This window comes from Tenrec ecaudatus, chromosome 17 (genome assembly GCF_050624435.1).
Source record: "Tenrec ecaudatus isolate mTenEca1 chromosome 17, mTenEca1.hap1, whole genome shotgun sequence".
NCBI lineage: Eukaryota > Metazoa > Chordata > Mammalia > Afrosoricida > Tenrecidae > Tenrec > Tenrec ecaudatus.
The window spans coordinates 64,217,142-64,234,635 of record NC_134546.1 but is presented as its reverse complement, the minus strand read 5'-3'; the positions used below and the strand labels follow the sequence as shown (position 1 = coordinate 64,234,635).

The following is a 17,494-nucleotide window of genomic DNA, read 5'->3' as shown; positions in this document are numbered from 1 at the left end:
AGGCCACTACCCAGTCAACAGGCCCTGTGCAGAGTGGAGCAGCTCCAGGCTGCTGCCCTCTGCCTGCCCACCCATCTCAGCCACCTCCCACTCCCAGCTCTGAGGCTTGGGCGATGGGACTCCCAGTGGGGAGCCTCATTTGTGATTTTCTGGGGAGAAAAGGATTGTGGTCCGCAGGGCAAAGAGAGAACAGCTCGGACTGATGCCAGACATAGCAGCCTCTCCAGTGTGGAGCAAACCTCCGAGGACCCAATTAGCATGGCACTGATAGAGCAGCGAGGGCCAGAGAGGGGAAAGGACCAGGCACCAAGTGGGATGGGAGGGAGAAGGGGATAGAGGCTGTGTGCCATGCCCATCTCCATCCCTGTCTCCCTCTGCCAACTGGGGAATGCCCAGGGCCTCATGAATGAGTCATTCTGTTTGGCTCCCATGGCGATGGGCTGTGGTAGGGTTTGAAGGTTAGGCCTGGAAAGTCCTGGAACATTTCCTCTCATGTATGACTTCCCAAAATGAAATCAGCTGCTAATGACGTTTAGCTCTTCAGGCTGCACCCTGCACACTTCCAGGTGTGCCACGCCCATGAGAATCATGGTAGGTTTGTGCACCCATCATATCCATTTTCTGGCAGGTGTCAGTAGTATGTCTTGAGACAGGGGTACCTGGGTGCAAAGTTCTTGACATGAGGTGCTGTGTGACTTGGCCTCCCTAGCGCGCCTTCTAACAGATCCCAACTAGGGGCTAAAAGAGGCAGACCTTGAGTTTGGCCAACCGAGCAGCTAATTTGGAAGAAGAACCAAACCCCAAACCCAAATTCATTGCCATCCAATCTATTCCAACTCAGAGCGACCCTACAGGAGAGGCTAGCACGGCCCCAGTATGTTCCTGAGACTGTAACTCTTATGGGAGTAGAGAGTGGGAGAATTGGGGTGAAGTTCAGGATGAGTCACTTACTGACTCTGTTACCCGAGTCCTTAGAGACTCCACCACTGGCCTGGTAAAGCCAGGGTGACTTTTCTGCATCCATGCTCTTGTCCACCGCAGTCCATGCCCTTCCCAAGAATCTCTCCTCACTCTGGAGAAGGCACTGCTGGCTGATGAGTGCTTATTGAGCAAACCCTTGGGAGGGATGTGTTACTTTATCAGGAGCTTCCCAAAGTCTAGAACCCCTGGAGACACTGTGCGGGGTTCATGCAGTTGGTTGGTGGGGGGGGGCACAGGATGTTGGCCGTTATTACTAGTCACAACCCCTCCAAACAGAGCTGATTCCTTGGGTTGGCTTGTCCTGTCCCTACCACTGGGGCAGGAGGAAGGACACTCAGACGTTTCCCCCTCCTCGCTCATTCTGTTGGACATGGGTGCGGAAGACCAAGGCGGGATCCATGCATTGGAATCAGGGAGCTGGTGAAGAATATTAGCTGCTACAAGGCTCAACGGATGCGTCTTGGAGAAGTGCAGCCGGAACGCTTCTCAGAGGCAAGGACGGCGAGACCTCGCTGCCACGCTTTGGACATGTTGTCAGTCCCTGGAGAAGGGCATCATGCTTGGGAAGCAGAGGGGCAGGGAGAAAGAGCAAGACCTCGACCAGATGGATTGACGCAGTGGCCGCAGCACCGGCTCGGACAGCAGAACTGGTGTGAGCCCGTCACTCTGGGGTACAAAAGGCCGCGGTGAGTCCGAACTGACCCGATGGAACCCAGCAACACCTCCTCCTATGCCAGTCCCGTGCCAGGCACTTTTTGTCCTGTCTGCAGAGCCGCTCTTTAGGGAAGGCACTACTTTCCCTTTCCTAGGGCGGGGTCAAAGGAAGCTAGGGGAGTGAATGGGCCCCAAGCCACTTGGGAAAGGAGCCAGCTTTCTCCACTGCCCACGTTCCCTCCCCTAGACCAGGCTGCCTTGGCTGCAGACAGGTCAGAAGCAGGAGGATCCTGGTGTTGTGAGCACCTGCGCGTGGTGCTCTTCACACCCCTCCTTACTGCGTGTAGATTGGCAGTGAGGTGGGCAGGGTCAATGGAAACGCACAGGAGGAAGCACTCTGGGATGTGCACATTGTCTGCGAGGAACTCTGGAAGTCCACGTGGCTTCAAGACCTGCAGGAGGAAGGCTAAGCTGGGGGGTAGCGAGTGGGCAGGGAGAGGGCGGTTCGAACAGGGGGATGAAGACGGTGATGATGGTGCGATTGGCATCAGCAGTCAGGCAGGCCCTGGAAGGCACGTCCTTGTCACTGCGGCCTTGGTGCCCCCCCGGACTCCTTGCCCGCTCCTGCTCCTAGGGCTGAGCCCCATGCACATGGCTTTTGTTCCCCGTGTGGGCTGGAGGGGAATGATCCCAGGCCAGAGAAGCAGGGTCTCTCTCACAGGGGCCTGGTCTGCTCCCACTGAGGTCAGATTGGGGTCCCGGCAAAGGCTGGGCCTGCCTCTTGCGGGGTTTCTGGATGGACCCAACAGCAGCTGGTGCCGTCACGCAGCTGTAGGCTTAGAGATCTCCTTTGTGGGGTCTGTAAGTGCCCCAGACATTGCCTCTGAACTGCTGGGGGAATTGGTGTGGAGTATGGGGGAAGGTTTTCTGAGCCTTTGAGAGTCCTGGTGGCATAGTGGTTAGGCGTTGGGCTGCTAGCTTCAAAGTCAGCAGTTCTAAACCCCCAGCCACTCCAAGAAGATTGATGAGGTACTCTACCCCCATGAAGAGCATGGTCTTGGAAACCCACGCAAACAGTTCTACCTTGTTCCCCAGCAGCGGTTCTCGACCTTCCTCACGCTGCGACCCTTTCATACAGTTCCTCACGTGGTAGGGACCCCTTAGCCATAACCTTAGTTTTGTTGCTACGGCTTAGCTGTCATTTTGCTACTGTTCAGAATCGGACGGCCCCTGTGTTCTCCATGGTCGTGGGGAGTTGGCATCGACTCAATAGCAGTGAGTCTGGGCTTTCTTGGTTCTGAACCTTCTGGGGAGTCGGAAATGAGTGGCAAGGGGCACGGGATGAGCTGGAGGCGGGCAGTGGGGGCTGCTTCCAGATGCCCCATCATTTGTTTGGGTGAGCCTGTGTGTGCGCCCGGGTGCGTACTTGAGCGTGCCCACAGTGTCACACGTCCACATACAGGGCACATGTGTGTTGCGTTTGGGGCATAGCAGCCCAGGCTCGGGCGGGGGTCTGTGCTCCGCAGTGTCGGGGCACAGTAGGCAGCAGAAGCCTGTCCCGGCCCATCCCGGGCCTGGCTCGCGCAGTGTGGGCGTGGGAGTGTGGGAGCGTGTTTGGCCATGGCCGTGGGGGGTAGGGGGGGCTGCTCTGTATGGGTTTCACAATTACGAGGGAAGCTTTGCCTCTTCGTGTTGGACATCTGAGCCCATCCTAGTCGTAAACCCCAGGAGGAGTCTGCTCATGTGGCTTTGCGTGTGGTGTGGTGTGGTGTGGAGGACAGGCACTGTGGGCTCATGGTGTGGGGGCAGTGCTCCAAGGTGTGTATAAGCTTCCTGCCCCTGAGTCCCGCTCCCTGGGGCAGGGACCGGGCAGTGGCATCAGGGCAACGCCAACAAGGCTAGGGTTGCACTAGATCAACAGTGACAGTGTCTGGGCGGGAAACAGAGCATGGGGAGACAGATGGGCCAGTGGAAGCTGAGTGGGAGCTTTCTGTCGGGCCCAGCCAATTGTGGCACATTGGGGATTTAGGAGGTTGTGATGAATTCAACTGCATCCTTCCAAAAAGACTCGGTGCCACCCTAACCCCTGGACCGAAGTGAGTGTGACCTTGTTTGGGACCAGCTGCGGCTCTGGAGGAAAGACCTGGAGATCTGGCACCCTGGAGAGGCCACCCAGGAGACCCTATGGCACAGTCCGCCTCCGTCAGCAGAGCTAAGGCCAGCGCCACCAGGCAGGGCTCACAACAACAAGAAGACGCGATTAGCGACCCGGTGGTCACAACAGCGTGAAGTGGTGCCATCGAGCACGTTCCAGCTGGTATTGATCCCGCCTGAGCACAGCAGGACAAAACACCTGCGAGTCCCCTGACCTTCTCCCAGTTGTTACCCACTGTTTGAGGGAGCCGGCCTCTCACGCGCTGCCCTCTCCTTTACCAAGCATGACGTCCACAGTACGTGAGACCCATCCTTGTCTCTAAGGGGCATTCCATTGTACTTTGGCCCAGACTGCGGTGTGTGTTCTTTTGGCAGCCCACGGTACTTTCAGTATTCCTCCCCAGCACCATCATTCAGCACATTGACTGTCTTCACTCTTCCTTATTCAGTGTCCACCTTTCACACGTGTAGGAGGTGGTTGAGGATACCATGGCTTGGGCCACGCACACCTCAGTCCTCAAAGGAACCTCCTTGCCTCTCTACACTTTATTGAGGTCTGTCCGGCAGATTTACCAAGTGTAATACATATACCAGTGTATAGTGGGCCCTAGTCCGATCTGAGCGGTGTGCTTATACACAACGAGAAGAAACACAAAGCAGGGGCCAAGGAGAGCCCATGGCCTTGTGAAGATGCAGCTGCAGGACTCAGAGAAGCCAGAAGACAGGGGGGACTTTCCCCGAGGGCTCTCAGGGAAAGCGTGGCCCTGCGGGTCCCCTGAATTTGGAGTTCTAGCTTCCAGAACGATAAGACTGTGAATTTCTGATTTTAGAAGCCACCTACTTAAAGCCATTTGTTACGACCGCCCTGGGAGAGCCATATAGAGATGTTTCTCAACTGTTGGCGCATTCACCCAATGCACATCCACTGAACACTGCAGAGACTGTGCCAGGTGTGGGAGGAGGCTGGGGGGTTGGCAGGGGAGGCAGGGTTGGGAAAAGTGTAGAGAGAGAGATTTGCCAGGAAGACCTGCCTCCCAGAGACTGTTGTCTAGCAGAAGGGGCAGCGGAAGTGGCAGAGAACTATGGATGGGGCTGGACTCTATGTCCCCATGGGAAGGAGGCAGGCAGCCGTTCTGAGTTAAGTCTGGGAAGGGTGTAGACAAGGTTTAGCAGGGGGATGGTGGGCAAGGGCATTCCAGGGGAAGGGGCAGATTGAGCAAAGATGGGCCGAGGGGGACAGCATGTGGGTAGATAAAGCCATCTGAATTCTCAGGAGACCAAGGTTCAGTTCCTGGCCGATGCATCTGTGATGCCCTGTCACTAGCCCTCTCTTAGTGGAGGCTTGTGCGTGGCTATGATGCTGAATGGTCTCAGTGGTATTTCTATACTGAGAGAGGAGCCTGGGGGCATAGTGGTCACACAGTGTGCTGTGATCTTCAAGGTCGGCAGTTCGAAATCACCAGTTGCTCCTCAGGAGAAAAATGGGACTTTCAATAGTTACTCCCATCAATAGTTACAGTCTTAGAAACTCATAAAGGACAGTTCTCCCCTGGACTAGAGGGTCACTATGAGTTGCATGGACTCGATGGCAGTGTCTTTGTTTTTTGTTTGTTTTCTAGACTAAGATGGACTAAGAAGAAAGGCCTGGTGATCTACTTCCAACAATTAGCCATTGACAGTCCTGGTGGCCACAATGACCTAGACCCATGCTCAACACTCTGTTCAGCTGTACAGGGGTCACTGTGAGTCAGGGGCCAACTGGAGAGTAGCTAACAGCAACAATACGAAGACAAAGGAGTCTGGAGGTCAGGCCAGGCCCAGCCAAGAAGGCCTTCGATGCCAGGTCTCTAGTTCTGCCCGAGGACAAGGGCAGGTCCCAGAGAGCAGACTAGGGAATCAGGATTCCAGCCCTCCCTAAAGGTCAGGGACATTCTTTCCTGGCTGAGAGACCAAGCTCATGCAAATCTGATTGTCTAACAGGAGACGAGCCAGTCAGGGTGCAGTGTAGCAACGATGAAGCATACAACTTTCCTTTAATTCCTAAATGCTTCTCCCCACCCCACCCCACCCCGAATCACGATCCCAATTCTACCTTACAAATCTGGCTAGACCAGAGGATGTACACTGGTACAGATCAGAGGTGGAAACACAGGGAATCCAGGACAGATAAACCAGGACCAATAATGAGAGCAGTGATACCAGGAGGAGAAGGGGAAGGTGGAGGAGAAAGGGGGAACCGATTACAGGGATCTAGATATAACCTCCTCCCTGGGTGATAGACAACAGAAAATTAAGTGAAGGGAGACATTGGACAGTGTAAGATATGAAAAAATAATTTATAAATGATCAAGGGTTCAAGAGGGAGCCGGGAGCGGGGTGGGGAAAAATGAGAAGTTGATACCAAGGGCTCAAGTAGCAAGCAAATGTTTTGAGAATGATGAGGGAAACAAATGTACAAACGTGTTTGACACAATGGATGTATATATGGATTATGATAAGAGATGTATGAAGCCTGAATAAAATGATTAAATTAAAAAAATTTTTACAAAGAGTGTCTAAAAGTCAAAACCAGGGAAGCTTATACATCTGAGAAACAAAAGGAAAGAGGGCGGGAAGGCAGTCTGTCTGCCGTCCCCCGCTCCCCCCAACAGACACACACCTGTAAATTATCCAAGTCTTGACAAGCTGGTTACCTTGGGGTTTTCTGGCTTCCTGAGGTTTCTCAGCTAGATTCTCATGGCGTGCTTCACCAGGTGTAATCTGGGCCTGGAGCAAGTCCTAGGGCCTATGTTGGGTGGGTGCCATGGGAGGGGCTGCCTACAGATCAGGTGCAGAGCCAGTCTTGAGCAGCAGGTCTGCAGGAAGGGAGGGGGCAGAGTCTCTGAGAGCGGAGGGTCGAAAGGGTGCAACACGGCCATGAGGCTGGTGGGTGAGCTCGGCCCTGGCCAAGCGGGTCTGAGGAGACTGGGGAGGGCTCCTTACTTGTAAAGTGGAGACAGCGACACTTTGCCTCAGAGACAGGTGGGAAAGATGTGCGGTGACAGACAGGAGAGCACTTGGTAGAGGAAGGGCCGGGCTGCAGTGGGCGTCACGGTGGTGTCTGGCTGCCGTAGCCACGCTCCCCCCGGGGCTGTTAAACTGACAGCTCCCCTGAGCTCCCTGAGGGATGCCCAATCTCAGCTCCCCTGGCCGAAGCAGAGCACCCCCGTGACCTTGGATTGAGACTGTTGGGAGTAGGCATGGGGGTTACTATGGGTCTGCTCACAGGGACAGGAGCCCAGGGACACGGGGCTGCAAGCCTCCATCCGAAAGATCAACCGACCTTCTATCCTGTAAAGAGTTACAGTCTTGGAAACTCACGGGGTTCGCACTGACTCAATGGCAGCCTGTTTGGTTAGGATTGGTTCACAGGAGAGGGGTGGTGTCCACTCTTAAAAGCTAGAGCCTGACTGCTGGGTTCAAGTGCTGGCTGCAGCACTGACGGGAACCGTGGGCCAGGTCTTGAAGCTCTGCCTCAGTTTTCCCCATCCGGGACATGGGCGCATACAAGCACCATCCTCCAAGAGAGGCGGTCAAAATGAAGTCAGTTCATATATGTACAGTGACCGGAGCAGTGCCTTGCCCCGGGTAATCAGGCAGTTTGATTATTGCATGTGACAGAGCAAGAGCCTCCATCTGTTGCCGGTTATGTAGGAAAAAGGCTGAGGTTTGCCCGGGCACTTCTATAACGCCTGCCTTGGTGCACTCACGAGGGCCAAAGTGAGTCGCAGGGGCATCCTTGCCTCAAGTCACTGGGATTTCTCTGGCTCCCAGTCCAAGCTCCCCACTCGGGCAGGCAGCGTCCACTGAAGACTGCGTGGCCCTGCACTTGTTGCGTGCCTGCTGTGTGCAGGGTTCTCTGATGGCCTCCAGCAAATGTCCTTGCCCCAGTCTGCAAGGCTCCCCCTGCGGGCCGCAGCCCAGGCTCCCATCCTGGAGTCAGGCCTTGGCCGGTCGGTGTTACTTGTAAGTGGGATTTTGGGGTGGGGGGTGGTTTACTTTACTTCTCACACTTAGCTCATTGTTCATTTTCTTCCTGGACCCGCGGGAAGTCAGTCGTTGATTCACGGCCTGTGCCTGCACCGTCTTTCATTCTCGAGACAGAATCACACGCGCTGCAGAATTTCCTTCCCCGTCTGGGGTCAGTCATTCATCATGCTGGGGATGATGGTGCTAATGGCGAGTGGGAAAGGCCAGCTGGGAGGCAGGTGGTGGGCGGCGCAGAGGGGAGAGGGTTGGGGATGGAGGGTGGGGGTGTCTTAGAGCTGGGAGGCAGGGGTTGCAGGATGTGGCCTTGGTTCGGGCCCAGTGCTCCGCCTCACACCTCTGGGTGCGCATGCCCTAGTACTTCTCCCAGTCCTTCACAAGCAACCTGCTTCAGCAGCGTTTCAGGTCGGCCCCGAGTCATGGCGGGGGGGGGAGGGGGGTGGCTGGGTTTGCAGAGGATGAAGTGAAGGACCTGGTGGTGCAGTGATTGGGATAAAGCCAGACAGACAGCTAGGAGGTTGGGGCTGTGGGTGGCTTCCTCAGGGACACCGCTCCCTGCCTGGATCTGGAACCATCTGCTCTAACTTTTAGTCGTGTCCGCTTGGGCCAAACGCTGAACCGTTTCTTTTTCTGGGAAATAATACCCACTCTGCCTACCTCACTGGAGCGTCGTGGGAACTGATGGGCTCAGGGCGGGGAGGGCAGGGAAACTGTGGAGGGCTGCCCCCAAGCAAGAACCTCAAAGACAACCAGCAAAGACGTTGCCCCTGTTCCCAGGAAGGTTGGAGGGGATCTCACACCACAGGGTTCCATGACTCAGATCTTTAGGGGGCGGACCATAGGGTTAATGAGCCTGGCCAGGAGGAGGCCCGGTGACTGCCGCCATGAGAACACGGATCAACGGAGGACAGTGAGCAGGAGCAGCTGGTCCTCTGCCCTGGGGCTCCTCATCCTCAGAATCAATAGTATGGACATGCAGCACGCACATCCCTGGGGTGGCACCTGGCTGTAATGCCCAGCCTTGCCTCCTCTGGCCACACAGCGGCCCTCGCTGTCCACTCCCAGCATCAGGGACATGCCAGGGTCGACCCGCCCTTTGTCCAGCTAGCGGGGAGCCGGGGAGGACGAGGCCTCTACTGGGAACCGTACCCTCCTGGTGGGCCGGGGGTTTCAGAATGCCGCTCACCCCCTCCCCGGCCGAGGCTGGGCACAGGACGGGCGGGGAGAAAAGTGGGGTAAGGAGTTTGTTCCTGGGTGATGGAGTGCCCGCTCCCCGAGTCCGCATGCAGGACTCAATAAGGCAGACAGGCCTTCAAAAAACCGCAGCATAAATAGATGAGCCCTTTAAGGTAATAGACAAGCTGTCATCCTGGGGAGAAATACAGGCTCTGACCCCTCGGGAGTTGACCCTGGCCCCATTCCTCTGCCTCCCCCACACGCGACTCCCATCACATCCCATCACAGTGGGAATAGGGAGGAAGCATCTGGACTGAGGGATGGCCAGAGGGCCCTTATCTCTCTGCCACAGGGCTCCTGGCGGGGCGAGGGGGGCTGAGAAACCACAGCCTGGCAGCCCTGCCCGTTCCTGGCAGGCATGACGGTGGCAGCAAGTAGTCTCAGAAGGCCACCATCGAGGTAAGGCCTTGATGAAGGAATGGCAAGTGAGGTGAGGCGAGAAACTGGTTTCTCTGCCCTCCTGCCCATTACGAGGCTGCCCTTGGGCACACAGGTGTCTCTGTCCTCAGAGAGGAGACCTTGCTCCCCTAGCTGCACAGCTTCTTTGGAAATGGACCCCCGAGGACCCCGCCGCACGTCCATCTGTCCCCAGAGAAGGCACACACAACCAAGAGTAGGCAAGGCCGGGGCCACTGGTCCCATCGTACAGGTGAGAAAACAGAGGCAAGGGGTCCCACATGCCCAAGGTGATCACGTCTGGGGTCAAGGGCTCCAGACACCAGGAAAGGCCTTTAACTCACTGCCCAAGCTTTACTAAAAGCGGGGCATGGGGGATGGGGGCCAGGGGACAAGGCAGATACAGGAATCCACAAACCCACTTCGTCATTACCAACTCCAGCACATTCGGCAGTGGTCTGAGCTGAGTCTGCTCTGCCAACTGCCCCGTCTCGACCCCGGCTGGCGGAGACGCTCATTGCAGACCGTGCATGGCTTTGGACGCTGTGGTGAAGACAATTCCCTGGGCCGCCATCATCTCAAGCACCCCACCGGGTCCCAGAAGAGTCTTTCTAGGGTTAATGAGCCTGGCCAGGAGGAGATGGATGGGAATCCGAAGGGTGTCACCAGGGCAGCCTGGCTCCAGTCTGTCTTAGGCCTGAGCGCCAGGTGAGTGGGAATTATGAGATAACTTCAACAAGCACCAAGTCACCCAGAGTTCAAGGACAGGGGGTAGTTTGCATTCCGGATGGAAGGAAGAGAGGTAGTGGCCGGGCCTCCAGACTGCTGGAGCTCTGACCTGGGGCAGTGTGCACGCCGCCCCCTCCCAGGGCCCCGGTTCCCCTTCCTCTGGGGAGCAGTGACTGGGTGAGGCAGCCGAGGGTGAAGGAGGTGAGACCGTGCTTGGTGATGAAAGAACCCATGGACACATGTAGATGACCAGGTCAGAACAGCCTCTGCCCCCCTTGGGCAGAGTCCTCTTAGCTCCCGCCTCCCTTCATTCCCCTCAATCCCTCCAAAGGGTGTGTTTGCTGAGGACAAACCAAAAAAACAACCAAGAAACCCACCACCAAACTCAGCACCACGGAGTCGGTTCCGACTCCCAGCCATCCTACCGCGCGGGGTACAGCTGCCCCTGTGAGCTTCCCAGGCTGTAACTTTATTGGAGTTGACAGCCCAGCCTTTCATCCTGCCTAAGGCCCCTTCACCCAGCCTTGTCTGCATGGGGAAGGTGGACAGGGCTTTGCTTGTGACCTTCACTGCAGGCCAAGGGCAACCTGCCCTCTAAGTACATGGCTCTTTAGAAGACCTCTTTTCCACACGCATGCCCAGGGCTTCCCGTAGGTGAGTTCTCCCCGACTTCAGCAGCACGTTGGCCACCGTGAGATCACACCCCTGACAACACGCTGGCAGCTCAGCGGCAGGGCCCAGACCCCCAGGTTGGCAAGCTCTGCAGGAATTCCAATTCCTCCTCCTGGAGGCCTGCGCGGCTGGTTAACCGGCCGACCTAGAAGACTCTTGGAAGCAAGGCCTGAAGGCTGCCATCTGGACACCAGCGCTGGACTCGCCGGAGTGGGAATGGGCTTGATGACAGCGAACAACAGCAGCCTCGACTGCCTCTCAACGTGGGGCATCACCTGGGGCCTTCTCAGAGACGCAGAGTCCCAGGCCCACCCCAGGGGTTTGAACGTTGACTTACGTCAGAAACACGTGGCTACAGGATGCTTTCCGTAGCCCCTACCTCACACCCTTGCAAGGCAGGCACTCTGCTCACAGAGGACCACAGGGAGGGCATGCCTCTGGCCCAAGGTCACACAGTGGGCAGGACGGTCAGGATGGGGCCCCAGGTCTGTCTGGGTCCAAAGGTCATGCTTTTTCGGCATAACCCCGACTTTGGTAAAGTCACAAATGTGGCCATGGCTGACCTCTGACTCCTGACCCTTGAGTGTGTAGGCCCTTGGGCCCACTTGGCATGACCGGCCTTTGAGCAGGAGTCCACTGCCAGTGTCAAGTCCCCCAGAGTCACACTTCATCAAGACCAGCATGATTCATGAGGAAATACAAATAGTACACAAGCACATGGGGGTAGGGGCGGAGATTCGCTCTCCTTAGTAATCAGAGGAATGCAAATTAAAGCAACACCCAGGAGCCATTTTCTACCTATATAATTAGCCAAACTTGAAAAAATAATCACGTTGGCCAAGTTGTTCTGAAATAGGTACCTTCCCACACGGTTGCTGGCAGTACGGATTTAGCTAACCTGGGGGAAAGGAATAGGGCAACAGGCATCAAGAGCCATCAACACCTCCTGCACACCGACCCTGAGAATTCAACCGTAAGGAACGAAGTCCACAGGAGGGCTGGCAGTGCGGTGGGCTGTACGGAGATGCCCGTTGGCTCCTGGCTGGGGAACCACGGCCAAAGCTTACTCTCAGGGGTGGTGGTGATGGTGGTGGTGGTGGTGGTGGTGGTGGTGGTGGTGGTGGTGGTGGTGGTGTGTGTGTGACTGAACACAGTGGGGGTGGGCGGGCAGCATTCCAAATGGAATTTCGGAAGCCCAAGCAGCAGGTGCGTGGAAGAAGTCCAAATGCAGAGGTGCGGGTGTGCGCTGGTTAGGAGGCTGTGGGAATGCCGTGTGCAGAAGGGGGCAGACAGGCGCTGGCCACACACAGCAAAGACAGTGGGCATCTCCGGGTGGAGAGGCAGTGATGCAGAGACCCCTCCTTCTGTTGCCTTTCCAATCCCATGTCCCAGCAGAACAGCCTTAGGGGCTCTCTGAGGGGCACACAAGGAGACACACTCATTCTTTTACCCCTGGGTGCAGAGCCACACCCCTCCCCTCCAAGCCGGGCAGTGGTCCCCCTGCCTCTCTGGTGGTGGGGCCGGGGAGGCGTCCGAGAAAATGGCCCTCCTGTCTTACCATGAAGCCTGGGGCACAAATGCAGCCCCCGGTGATGCTGTGGCAGTCGGCGCCATTCTGACAGGTACAGGGCAGCTGGCAGCCGTCACCATAGAAGCCAGCAGGGCAGGTCTCATTGCAGTGGTGACCAGCCCAGCCAGGCTGGCAGGTGCAAGCTCCCGAGACCGGGTGGCAGCTGAGCAGGAGAGAGATGGGCGAAGGGAGAGTCAGTCAGGGATGTAGGCAGGCCTTCCCCATCTCTCTGCCCCCACCAAGTCAGGTGCCCATGGGGCAGAATCAAAGAAACCCCGAGGGTCCTTTGCTCAATGGCTTGTTTGTTACCAGAAGATGCCAGGGCCACATGGTCCTGCTGATGCTCAGGACATCTGTATAACTGCCTTAAAGTCACACAGCAAAACTAAAACAAAACTCACTGCCATCAAGTCGATTCTGACTCATAGTGACCCCGTGGGACAGGGCAGAGCTGTCCTTGTGGGTTTCTGAGACTAACCCGATGGGAGCAGACAGCTCAACGTCTCCTCTCAGAATGGCAGGTAGTCTCGAACTGCTGACCTTGAGGTTAACAGCCCAACACTTAAACCAGAAAGCTACTCTCCTGAGTCCTTAACAAATGCTCGTTGTGATACAAGTACACAAAGACCCAAGGTCCAGGGCTTCCCCCTTTTCCTTCACCCAAGGCGGACCCTGGTGCGGGGCCCCGCACGAGACCACACCAGGGGTTCAGTACACCTCTGCAGAGTTAGATGGAGACCTTGGGGCACATGTGGCTTCCCCTTCCCAGGCAATGCGATGCTGGGAACACAGTCCACCCACGCTTCCCAGGCACTCTGACAAAGACAGATTCCCTCTCCGTCCCAGGTCCATCTGGGCCAGAGAAAGGACCACTTGGCTGGAGCCAGGGGCATGACCTCTAGGTAGCGGGAGCAACTCCTGGCTGGCAGAGGACTGCACAAGCACCCATTGTCCGTTCATGCCCACAGGGGAAGCCAGGCGATGTGGTCATCAACATCTCCTATGGGAAGTGGGCTTCTTGGTGACCCCAGGTGCTGGGTTCTCATCCAACACTCCATTCACCCAACCACACTTGTGACTGCTCCCAGGCACCCGCTGAGCACAGAGAAGGTGCTCACGGAGGCGATCCCGTGCAGACACAGACTCGCCATCAGTCTTGTGGACGTTCCTGATGTGCACTGTGAGCTAGCATATGTCCACCCAACCACCTGTCCGTCCCTCTTTCCTTCCTATGGACCTGGCCTTCATTGAGCTCTGGCAGCTCTCCCAGGCTCCCCTGCTCCCTCCCCGTGCTTTCCCCGTAAATCACATGCCCTTGGAGGCTGCTTCTACACAAGGGAAGCTACTGGATGGTGGAGACAAGCAGGAGGACAGGGGCGGGTTTGCTCCGGTTTCCCTGTGCCAGGCTCGGAATCAGGGTCCGGGGGCATGGCAAATACCTTCAGTGTGTACAATTCGTCTGAGCGGCTGTCGGTTGTTGCAGCTCTGTGAGGGGAGCCCGTTGCTCACCTCTGTGCTGGACCCTAGGGCCCACCAGAGTCCCGGCCACTGTGGACGTGTGCAGCACATAGTGCAGGATGGAGGGCTAACTGTGTGCAGCCCCGTCACGTCGTTTCTCCCATGGGGGGACGGGGGCTGGCTTTCTCATGGAAAAACAAGGGGCTGGGCAGAGCTGACAATTCCCAAAGATGACGTGCGAATTGCTAATCACCATTTGGGAAACTATTTCGCCTCATTACTCATCACACCAAGCAGCAACTGGGCGTCACTGTCCCTCGGCCCCAAACAGTAAGATTTCAAAGAGGGGCGCGGACTGCATGCTGGGAGCGGTGTCCCCAAGGTGACAGGGATTATGATGTATCAGGAGTCTGGAGAGCACGCAGGCCCTTTGGCCTTGTTATTCCACTTCTAAGAATGTGTCCGAGGGAAATGATCGTTGTCCTGGGGAAAGATTTATGCTCAGAGATGCTCCAGAAGCATTATTTATGACACTGGAAAATGAAAGCAATTTAACTAATAATAAACACTATGAGGCCGGGCTATGAAAGCACCAGGCATTTCGCACATAGATTTCGAGTCTTCAAGTAAGTCTGGGCTTTAGGCATTGAACTCTTTATTTTCCAGACGGACCCTGGAGGGTCTATTACTTGCCCAAGGTCACACCGTGCAGCCAGTGGTGGGGGCTGGACTGCAAATCCAGGTGCGCCTGGTACTGTGTCTAACAACAAAATGCTTCCTGATTAGATGAATTATGGAAATCCGCATGAAGGAACATTAGAAGTACATAGATGCTTTCCAAAATCCTCAATGACGTGCTATGAAGTTGAGTGAAGACAATTGTATTTATAATGCTAACTATGATAACAAGTGATACAGATCAATAGATACAGACTCCGCTGGACAAGAATGAACACACAGCAAAACCGTGTTTGTGTTTCTCCCTGGCTTGAGCTTTCCCTTTCCTCTGCTGTCTCTAATGTTCCGGAATGGAGCATCTATTACACTTTCCGACAGAGTGAAACAGGAAAGCGGGGAACTGTACCCCAGAGAGCTTGAATGGATGAGTGCTAGACGCCTGACTGCGAGAACACAGGCTTGTTTCTTCCCTGAGACCCCAGCCCTGTGAGGGGTAGTGACCAGTCTGGGCATCATAGAACAGGGGCCTCCTTGGTGGTCCTGGTTTTGGGGGCACTAATCTCCTCCCCAATACTCTGAGCAAAGCCCTTAGCCTCTGCAGTACTCCGTTTCCCAGAGGCCTCCTCTGACATTCTGGGTTAGGGTTGAGAGGAGAAGGCAGACCTGGCTCGGCCCAGCCCTGGAGATTCTAAAGGGTCTCAGGCACCTGTCTGCCCTTCCCATAAAGAGATCCTTCTGCTGTTTCTGTCCTTCAAGGACCCACCACCTGAAGGTCACACTTTGTCCACAGAACAACCCTGTGATGAGGATGCTAGGCCCAGGGTAACATGTTCACTGCTTGGCCTTGAGCCCACTCCCCCAGGTCCCACATTTGGTCTCTGCTCAGGAATTGCTTCGGCTTCTTTTCAGCCCGTGTGGGATGTCTCAGGTCTAAACAGATCTTTTTTTGGGGTACTGGGAACCAGGAAACTTAAAACCAAATCTAAAGCCCTTCCTTTCTTAAAGACATTTCTCCTTTTCATGCTCTCAAAATGCTTTTTGAAATGGGGTTATCTATTTTCTTAACTTGATTATTTGTCTTTTATTATATGAACACCAAAAATGCCTTTGAAAGAGGATGGGGAGTAGGCAGGGACTGAGTGCACAGTGACCAGCAGGCTTGGGGCTGGGATCTGCCAGCACAGGCCTTACAGAACCCCTCTCCCACTGCCCCCATGGTCCCCACTCCTGGTCCCCTCCTCCAGGCACTGGCATGAGTCATTCCCCGGGGTCACATGGTGACCAGTGATTACTGGTTAGACTCGGGCAAAATTCACAGTCCCTGGTCTTTCCCTCGGGTTGCATTCTCTTTGTATTTCTTTCATCTCGCTCTTCCTTTGTTCCATTTTCCCCAGACATAGATTAATCACAAGCTAATAGGAGCGGAAAGCTGAACATTACAGGAATCTTTTCAGGGTGGATTTGTCTGCCTTTCTTTCGGCTTCTATGAGATTTCTATCGATGCTGCATCTGCTGGCCAAATCAAATCCTTCAAAGGTAATGCATGATCGTGGCTGCTGGAATTCGTCTATGGCAATCCAATTGTGCAGGCCTGGCGCACCGGCCCTTTCTGTCTCAGGGCTGTGCCTTTCTGAAGGAGGATGGCCCCTTTGTGTGCGTGCTACGAAGACTTTTATAAAGTGAGAGGTGCGCGGGGATCTCACCAGCCACCACTTCTGTCCTGGGCCATGTGAACGCTACCTCTGGGAGGCATCTGCCCAGAGGGGCACACAGCTGGGAGGCAGTGCACTGAGGCTCTCGGGGACCACCTCAGCCGTCTCAGGCAGGAGGCCTGGCTTGGTGGAAGCTTCCCTTTCAAAGACCCCAAGAGAACTCTGGCCCACTGGGCTCAGGAAAGGTGATGGACAGATTGAGAAATGGAGGCACAGAGAAAAGAAGTGCATGACGGCAAGTCAAATAGCATTGCTACAGAGTCACAGACATCTTTATGGACTATTGTTTCTCCACCCTCCATCTGGGTCTGTACACCCGTGAGGGGGCGTCTCCATCTCTAACCCTGCGCTGAAACATCCTGTGACCTTCAATTACACCACGTCCATAGGGTTCTTTGGGTGACATCAAGAGACCCAATTGTGTTTCAGTATTTTTTGAGCGTTGTGAACAAGACGTCTCAAGGAGTCAGATCATGGCTGTAGGGTGGATGGGGTAAGATTTCCCAATCAAACGTGTATTCGGACAATCCTTGCTGCCTTTGAAGAAGAAGCACGTGGACTGTTGTGATGGGGGAAAATCAAGAGCAAAGCACCTTGGCTCAACTGTCCTGATCTTTTTCTCCCCAGTGCTGTGTCCCATCTTCTTGAAGCTTCTTCATAATAAGCTCCCTTGACCATCCTGTGTCCTTTGGAAAAATACGTCAAGATGACCCCTCTGGGATCCCAACAATCAACATAGCCTTCTGAGTTGACCCTAATGAGATAAGAGCTATATTATTGAGAGAACTTGCCTGCAGTTGTCCAGCGTGGCAGAGATGTGTGCAAACACATTTCCTTGGAAATGAACCTGTCCGCGAGTGAACTGGACCCTACTGAAAACACTTCTGGACTTGCCCTCGTATACTGGGACGTTCACTCAGAAAGGTAAATTCTGAGGCCAAGACTTGGGGGGGGGGGACGGTGTCTAAGCCCTCAGTACCTGAGAGGAGAAGTAAGGTCATTCCTCTGCGTTCCTCGAGTCCCCAGAGGAGCCGGCCTGTACAGAGGGGAGAGCTGGTTTCCGTGTCCAGTGAGCTAAGTGCAGCACAGAGCGTTCAATCAGCAGAGCCATTTGGGGGCAACTGAGCACGTCTGGAGACATTTGTGGTCGCCACAACTGCACACCGGGTAGCGGTCAGGCCTGCACTGCGCAGGGCACTCCGACCACCAAGACCTACTGGGCCTGCAT

The 17,494-nt window shown here is 55.4% G+C and overlaps 1 protein-coding gene across 2 annotated transcripts in view; it reads right to left on the bottom strand.

The window, feature by feature from the left end:
• Positions 1–17,494, bottom strand: part of MEGF11 (multiple EGF like domains 11) — a 264,875-nt gene that overhangs the window by 36,997 nt on the left and 210,384 nt on the right. For both annotated transcript variants that reach the window (XM_075535527.1, XM_075535528.1), the window contains exon 9: positions 12,407–12,581. In XM_075535527.1, the coding sequence (XP_075391642.1) occupies positions 12,407–12,581 (175 nt within the window). The remainder of the gene's footprint in view (positions 1–12,406; positions 12,582–17,494) is intronic.